Genomic DNA, 8,830 nt, shown 5'->3' on the forward strand with positions numbered 1-8,830 from the left:
TGTAGGCACATGCAGCAGAAAGCTGGAGCGGCAGGCACGTGAGGATTTGAGCATCTGTGCAGTTGCATACACTGCTCTCTTCAGTCTTGAGGCTGTGTGACTCATCTCACACTGTATCCATGAAGCCTTGGACAGACAGCATCCATTCTGCGGGTCCCCTTATCCCTGCTCTTTCTTCTATGGCCCTAAGATCAACTAACTGAAGTTTATTAGGGGAACAGTGCTTTGTAGAAAGATGTCAGTGGGATGAATAAGTGAGTGCACACACGCCCCTCCCCATGCAGCATTGTCTAGTGCAGGGTGAGAGGGAACTTGTTCCTAGCAAAGAAGTGACATGTGCTGCTGTGGCTGATGTATAGTGTCATGCTGATTAATGTAAGGTTTATTTTTATAGTTTTTATTTTCTCTCTGTCTCAGATTTTACAGCTTCCCATAGTAGTTCTGCTGTTCTAGTCAGTAAACTTATATTTGTCTGCACCTCCATGCTTACTCCTCAGTCTTTACCTTGCTTTGCTCCTGTTGGCTGCCCTAAATCTCTTTAACCAGCTAAACTCACACCAGAATCACATTCAAAAGATTATTAAATGAATCCACAGTGGAGGAATTTATATATTTATTTACTTATTAGTACTGCTAAGGTCCAGTTTCACATATTGCAATTTATTTCATTTTTTTAAATGATTAGCCCAGCAGTGGATGATCCACGGCTGGGCTAATAATTAAAAAATAAAAAACATAATTGATTTAGTTGTTTTTTGGGATGTTGGGGGTGGAGAGCGAAATTGCATGGGGTGGGGGGGGGCCCAAGAAAATTTTTGCCCAGGGTACAGTCAATATTAAAGACGTCCCTGACAAGGGATACCAAGAGAACAAAGCACATTTGAAAATAAAAGAGAATTTAAAAGTGACTTAAAATGACTTGTTCTATCTGAATCATGTAAGTTTAATTTTGACTTTCCTATCCCTTTAACTAAGGCCTTGTTTCCATTGCTGTTGTAAACGGCATAAACTCATCACCATAGACTTTAAAGGGATAGAAAGGGCCAAATTAAAATGTGCAAGGGGCGTTTCAATTTTAAAAAGAAAAATTTTTGCAATACACTTACATTCTAGTAAAAGTTGTTACTGGTTTCCAGTGGCATACGCACATATGCTGCGAGGGTCCGTGTGCTAGTATTCAAGAGAGCTGATTCAGACAGAACATACCATTTTAAACAACCTTCCAATTTACATCTATTATCAAATTGTCTACTTATCTTGTTATCCTTTGTTGAAAATCAGGAAGGTAAGCTCAGGAGTGTGCACGTGTCTACAGTACTATATTGCAGCATTTTTGCAACAATGTTATACATTAGCAAGAGCACTAGATGGCAGCACTATTTCCTGTCATGTAGTGCTCTAAACATGTGAACGCTGCCTATCTAGATATCTCTTCAACAAAGAATAACAATAAGAACAAAGCAAATCTGATCATAGAAGTAAATTGGAAACTTTTTGTAAAAGTGAATTCTCAATCTGAATCATTAAAGCGACACTGAACCCAAATTTTTTCTTTCATGATTCAGACAGAGCAGCAATTTTAAGCAACTTTCTAATTTACTTCTATTATCAATATTTCTTCGTTCTCTTGCTATCTTAATTTGTAAAAGAAGGCATCTAAGCTAAGGAGCCATGAACAGCACTTGTTTATTGGTGCAGTCCAATCAGCAAGGACAACCCAGGTTGTTCACCAAAAATGGGACGGCATCTAAACTTACATTCTTGCTTTTCAAATAAACATACCAAGAGAATGAAGAAAATTTGATAATAGGAGTAAATTAGAAAGTTGCTTAAAATTGCATCCTCTATCTGAATCATGAAAGAAAAAATTTGGGTTCAGTGTCCCTTTAAAGTGAGGTCCAAAGCAGTAATGCACTGCTGAGACCTAGTTAAACACTGCTGTTGAGGCGTATGTGCACAACCAGCAATCAGCAGCTAGTACCCAGTATGGCATTGCTGCTGCTAGGCTTTCCTAGGTATACTTTTCAACAAATGAGATTGAAGTCAATTTCATCATTGAAACTATTGAAAAGTATCTTAAAATCACATGCTTTATCGGATCATGAAAGTTACATTTTGACCTTTATATCCCTTTAAAGGACCAATGAATACAGTAGATTTGCATAAGCAACACATGCATGATAACAAGACAATGCAACAGCACTTAGTCTGAACTTCAAATGAGTAGTAGATTTTTTTCTGACAAAATTTCAGTTATGTCTATTTCCACTCCTCCTGTATCATGTGACAGCCATCAACCAATCACAAATGCATACACTTACCATGTGACAGCCATCAGCCAATCACAAATGCATACACTTACCATGTGACAGCCATCAGCCAATCTCAAATGCATATAAGTATATTGTGTAAAGTCGTGCACATGCTCAGTAGTAAGTGTAAATATAAAAATATAATGTGCACTTTTTTTAATGGAAGTAAATTGGAAAGTTCTTTAAAAGTTCATGCTCTATCTGAATCATAAGAGTGCGCTAAATAAAATATTGGGAGAATCTAGTTTAATGTTTAGCTCAAAACTTTGATACAATCTTCAAACATTATGCTAATCAAGCAAACCTTCTTGTTGAGAAATCGGTAGAGCCATTTGTTGTTTTTTTTACTTGTTGCTTTGAGACCTCTTTGTGCAGTGAAAATCAGATGATGTTTTGATATAATAATCTAACCAAGATAATAGATCTGTCATTTGGCTTTGAATACTGAACTAAATCCGTTCCAAGCAAAGATTTTCATTTAGATTCTAACACGCTGGATATTTTCCATGAAATATTTAACAAAGTTTATAACTTACTTTAATAGACACAATCTCATGAATTAATAATAATTTTTGGGAGAAATAAACAGAAATATGTTTTGATTTCAATTAATTGCTAATTTATAATCTTCAGATTGTTCACATTTAAAGCATAACAACCAACATTTGTGGCTAAGTATCTGGGACACAGGAGGTTGATAGGGGCCCATCACCATTTTGTGAGTGGAGCTCTGTTGGGAGTCGAGGGATCATGGGGGGATTAGTGGTCAGGATTGTGGGTGTGTCTGGGTGGTCTGTGGGTGTGTCAGGGCAGATATGTGGGTGTGTCTGAACATTTTGTGGGTGGGGCTAAGGGAAATTCTGGAAATAGGGACATTTGGCTGTCTCAGAGGGACAGTGCTCAGAATCGGGGACTGTCCCTTTCACATAGGGACAGTTGGGAGGTCTGTTTACAGGGAAATCCATTTTTTTTTCTTTATGATTCAGATAAAGCATGTGATTTTAAACAACTTTCCAATTTACTGCTATTATCTAATTTGGTTTGTTCTCTTGGTATCCTTTTCTGAAAAGGATACCTAGGTAGACTTAGGAACTGCTGATTGGTGGCTGCATATCTATGTCTCCTGTTAATGGCCCACCAAATGCATTCAACTAGCTCCCAGTAGTGCATTGCTGTTTCCTCAACTAAGGATAACAAGAGAATGAAGCAAATTAGAAGGTTGTTTATCAACATAAAAGAAAACAAAATTGGGTTTCATGTCCTTTTAATTGTATTTGCACGAGAAGCTGCAGTATTTGGACGCCAGTAACGTTTGCTTTTTCCTAGAAAATTAGTGCATGTCAGTAACAAAACGTACTACCGGTTAATTTTACATAACACTGAGTAACCATTTCATTGTTTGTTTTTAGTATTAACAAGATCATTTTTGTACTAGACATGCCTAAAATAGAATCTTAACTATGCATATAACCTTTTTAAGGGCTAGAGTACGAGTGACGCACTAACTGTTGTGTGCGAGCGATAAGGGGTTTCTCGTGGCTCTTTCCGCGCATCGGAAGTAGGGCATGTGTTACAAGTTAAAAGTACTTGAGCGCAATTGAATTTAATGCGTGTCAGGATATCACGACTTCTGGTTAATGTTTACGCAAGTCAAAAAAGGTGCACAAAACACATCAAAAATGCATTAAAAGTACAGTTACACTAGTATTAACACTATCTAATAAAAAATATTTAAACAAATATATAAAAAAGTTATAAAGTTTTAAAGATACAAGATCTCTGGTGTTAGAAAAAACAAAGTACTGCAAAGGGCTTTAACATTGAGATACACACAAATACGAGTCTAAGGAGGAGATTTAGCAAGCAGCCGATGCCGCTTGCTCCGCCTGCAACTTAAGAAGCAGCCCTTAGCTTGTCCAACACCTTTTAGGTGGCAGACTGCAATCATCCTGATCAGATACAATCTGGATGATTGACACCCCCTGCTAGCAGCCGATTGGCCGCAGATTTGCAGGGGGTGGCATTGCACAAACATTTCTTGTGAAATGCTTGTGCAATGTTAATTGCCGACAGGATATGCATGTCCCGGTCTTTAATAAATTGACTCCTAAATATGGATTTACACACATATATATATATATATATATATATATATATATATATATATATATATATATATATATATATATATATATATATATTTGTTTGTGTACACATATGTATTTATATGTGTATATACACATATAAACACATAAATACATATTTTTCTTTGTTCTCTTGCTATCTTTATTTGAAAAAGAAGGCATCTAAGCTATTTTATTGGTTCAGTACCATGGACAGCACTTGTTTATTGGTGGGTGAATTTATCCACCAATCATCAAGAACAACCCAGGTTATTCACCAAAAATGGGCCAGCATTTAAACTTACATTCTTGCTTTTCAAATAAAGATACAAAGAAAATGTGATAATAGGAGTAAATTAGAAAGTTGCTTAAAATTGCATGCTCTATCTGAATCATTAAAGAAAAAAATTGGGTTCAGTGTCCCTTTAAGTAAATGAAAACATGTAAAAACATATTTATGCAATATTCATATTTAAAAAAGGATTTTTACTATGTATTTACCGTACATATGTAGGGGAATATGTTCTATGCAATTTTAAATAGATATTCCTATATATATAGTATATGGAGAGAGAGAGATCCATCTATATATATATATATATATATATATATACAAATATTTATTTAAGAATAAATAGAACATATTCTTCTATGTGAAGACCATTGTAATGTGAAATATTCATATTTCATGTCGGGTTAGGTTTGCGCGCAACTAAAGGGGTTCGTTTTTTTTTTTTCACTCTTCGTGCACCATTGAAGTTTATGGGGAAATTTGAAGTTTGTGTTTTTGCGCCCATCGGGGTTTGCGCTCATGCAAAAACATTTTACTTTCAACTTGTAATGTGTGTGTTACCCTATGCGGGCAAAAAGCACAGTTGACGCAAGATGCCAGAGCAATTTATAGCGTTCCACTCATACTGGTTAAACACATAGTTAAATCATTTTATTATTGCACAATTACAATTTAACACATTGGAACCTTTTATTTTGCACTTTCGTGTCTCTTATATTCTGTTTTCCTCTGCAAATTTCTTCTTATTGACATTGCCAATATTTAGAAAAATACAGTTTTTTTTTCATTTATGATAAATTAACGAGTTTTATTGTCTTTATTTTTCAGACCGACCTGGATTAATAAATGTAAAACCTATTGAAGATATCCAAGAAAGTTTGCTACAAGTGTTAGAATTACAGTTGAAACTCAATCACCCAGACTCTTCTCAGTTATTTGCTAAACTTCTACAAAAAATGACGGACCTTAGACAAGTTGTGACAGAACACGTTCAGTTGTTGCAAATTATAAAGAAGACTGAAGCCGATATGTGCCTTCATCCACTCCTGCAAGAGATTTACAAAGATCTTTACTGACCCCCCACCTCCCCCCCCCCCCCGGCTTTTTTTAATGATGTATTTTCTACATTTTGCACTATTTTTATGGAATAAAAAAAAACCAACAGTTAATGCCAAAGATATTACTGTGAAACAGCCTTATGGAATGATACAAATCATTACTAGAATAGGTCTACTATATGCAACCAGTTTATAAAAGCACATGCACATTTCGTTTTTGTTTTTTTAAATATTAAAGTGTCTATTATAAAAAAAAAAAGTTGTGTGTATTTTGTTTGTAAATGTTTGTAGAAAACTAGATTGTATTAACCCCTTCGTGCCGGCATCAAAGTTTTAACATCAGAAGGAAATCACAGGATCGTAGATGCGATCACATGATTTTAAGGCCAGGATCGGATCATGGAGGACTGCCTATGATGCTAGGGACACCCCCCGTCCAATTTTGGGGGTGGCTGCATATAAGGTAGGATGTTTCATGCCATCCTAACGTTGTAAAAAGCTTGGAATGGGGGTGGAACGTCCTAACGGCGTGAATGGGTTAAGATAAAAATTCACTGTAAAGTCAAAATTAAACTTTCATGATTCAGATAAGATAGAGGGGGATATTTATCAAAGGTCTGGCGGACCGGATCCGACAGTGTGGATCAGGTCCGCCAGACATCGCTGAATGCGGAGAGCAATACGCTCTTCGTATTCAGCATTGCACCAGCAGCTCTTGTGAGCTGCTGGTGCAACGCCGCCCCCCTGCAGATTCGCGGCCAATCCTCCGCCAGCAAGAAAGTTTCAATCAACCCGATCGTATTCGATCGGGTTGATTTCCCGCGATGTCTATCCGCCTGCTCAGAGCAGGCGGGCAGGGTTATGGAGCAACGTTCTTTAGACCGCTGCTGCATAACTAGTGTTTCTGGCGAGCCTGCAGGCTCGCCAGAAACACGGGCCCTCAAGCTCCATCCGGAGTTTGATAGATTGGCCCCAGAGCATGCAACTTTAAACAACATTCTAATTAACTTCTATTGTCAAATTGTCTTTGTTCTCTTGTTGACCTTTGTTGAAGACTAAACCTAGGTAGGCTAATAGGAGCTTAGGACCGTGCACGTGTCTATAGCTGTCTATGGCAGCAATGTTTGTAAACTATGTATAACATGGCTATAAACAATGTGGCAAACACTGCTGCCAGATGGCTAGCTACACATGCACGCTCCTGAGCTCACCTAAGAAAACTAAGCATAATTGGTAATAAAAGTAAATTAGAAAGTTGTCTAAAATGTCATGCTCTATCCAATCAATTCTAGTTTATGTTTGCCTTGAATGTACTTTAAAAGAGACAATGTACTGTAAAATGTTCTCCTCTTTAAAGGGATATGACCCAGTGCTCCTTTAGTAAGTTTGTTAAATCAAAAGAAACATTGTTAACAAATATATCTTTTACTTTTATATTGACATTTGAAATAACTGTTTTTGGCCTTGCTATCCCCACCTTTACTGAAAAATGTATTGCCTGTAGAAAAGCTATGTAAACATAGCCAGCAGAGAAATTACACTTACATTGAGAAGTAGGAGAGAGAAGCATGAAAATGTTAATTTTCAAATGTTCTCTCTCGGTATAGAACTTTGGTATACAGACAGAAACAAGGTAAGGAAATATGTGTGTGTGTATATAAAGTGATAACATAAGGAGATCTGATTTCACTGCAAATTCAGCACATTTTAATGGGTTGTGGTACTTAAAGGGACACTGAACCCAATTTTTTTTTCCTTTTGTGATTCAGATAGAGCATGAAATTTTAAGCAACTTTCTAATTTACTCCTATTATCAAATTTTCTTCATTCACTTGGAATCTTTATTTGAAATGCAAGAATGTAAGTTTAAATGCCTGCCCATTTTTGGTGAACAACCTAGGTTGTCCTTGCTGATTGGTGGATAAATTCATCCACCAATCAAAAACTGCTGTCCAGAGGTCTGAACCAAGAAAAAAAGCTTAGATGCCTTATTTTTTTATATAAAGATTGCAAGAGAACGAAGAAACATTGATAATAGGAGTAAATTAGAAAGTTGCTTAAAATTGCATGCTCTATCTGAATCACGAAATACATTTTTGGGGTTCAGTGTCCCTTTAATAATAAAAACATATATTTCATATACAAAAATAAACCAAAAAGGATTGATTTCTCATACATTTTATACTCTGCAGCTTGTATAACGAGTAATTGGAAACACATAAAGGGGAAACAATTTTACAGTAGACCGATCCTTTAAAAGGGACGTAAAAACTCAACATTTAATCTCCCAGTATTTATTTTTATTAAAAGGACATTGAAGTGCAAATAGAAAGAAAGAAGAAAAGATTGCAGTGTTTTAAGAGTATTTTATTATTTCTCAATTGCTTGCATATAAATGTGTTTTTAGTTCTTGCAATGAGCTAGATGAATACATCAGTTGGGCCAATGACAAGAGACATTTAAATGTACCCACCAATTACCAGGTTACTCCAAATAATTTAGACCTAAGCCTAACTAGGTGTGCTTTTCAAAAAAGGATACTCTAACAATAAAGAACATTTCATTATAGAAGTAAAATGAAAAGTATCTGAACACTGCATGCTCTGCCTAAACCATGAGAATGCAATTGTCTTTCATGTCCCTTTAGGGGAAATAACACTACATTGCAATATACATTTACTGTATATTTTGTCTGATATTGCTGTAAAATACCCCTGAATAATTTTTTTTTGTTCCATTCCCTCCTGAAAGGCTTAAATTTCTCCAACATATTTAGTTTGGTGAAGTATATTTGAGTCAGCAACATTCTGCACAGTGATTGGCCACTGCAACAGAGACCAGTAACACAGATTCCTCTAGGCTTTGTATTTGGTGTATCCCTGATACTAAAAACTTTATAAACTCTAATAACTTTTAAATATTTAATACACAATACAGCACCTAATTTCTAATTTATGCTATGAATTTAATGCCCCTTTAAAAAGAGTGTTATAACCGGATGTGCGTAGAAAAGAAACATACACCCTTTTAGTGTTTTGCCTACCT

General features: G+C 36.0%; 1 protein-coding gene across 2 annotated transcripts in view; it reads left to right on the plus strand.

The window, feature by feature from the left end:
* PPARG (peroxisome proliferator activated receptor gamma) overlaps positions 1 to 6,038 on the plus strand; it is a 113,247-nt gene extending 107,209 nt beyond the window's left edge. For both annotated transcript variants that reach the window (XM_053689013.1, XM_053689014.1), the window contains one exon: positions 5,556 to 6,038. In XM_053689013.1, the coding sequence (XP_053544988.1) occupies positions 5,556 to 5,803 (248 nt within the window). In that variant the 3' untranslated portion in view covers positions 5,804 to 6,038. The remainder of the gene's footprint in view (positions 1 to 5,555) is intronic.
* The last annotated feature ends 2,792 nt before the right edge of the window (positions 6,039 to 8,830 follow it).

The sequence above is a fragment of the Bombina bombina genome, chromosome 7, assembly GCF_027579735.1.
Source record: "Bombina bombina isolate aBomBom1 chromosome 7, aBomBom1.pri, whole genome shotgun sequence".
Lineage (NCBI taxonomy): Eukaryota > Metazoa > Chordata > Amphibia > Anura > Bombinatoridae > Bombina > Bombina bombina.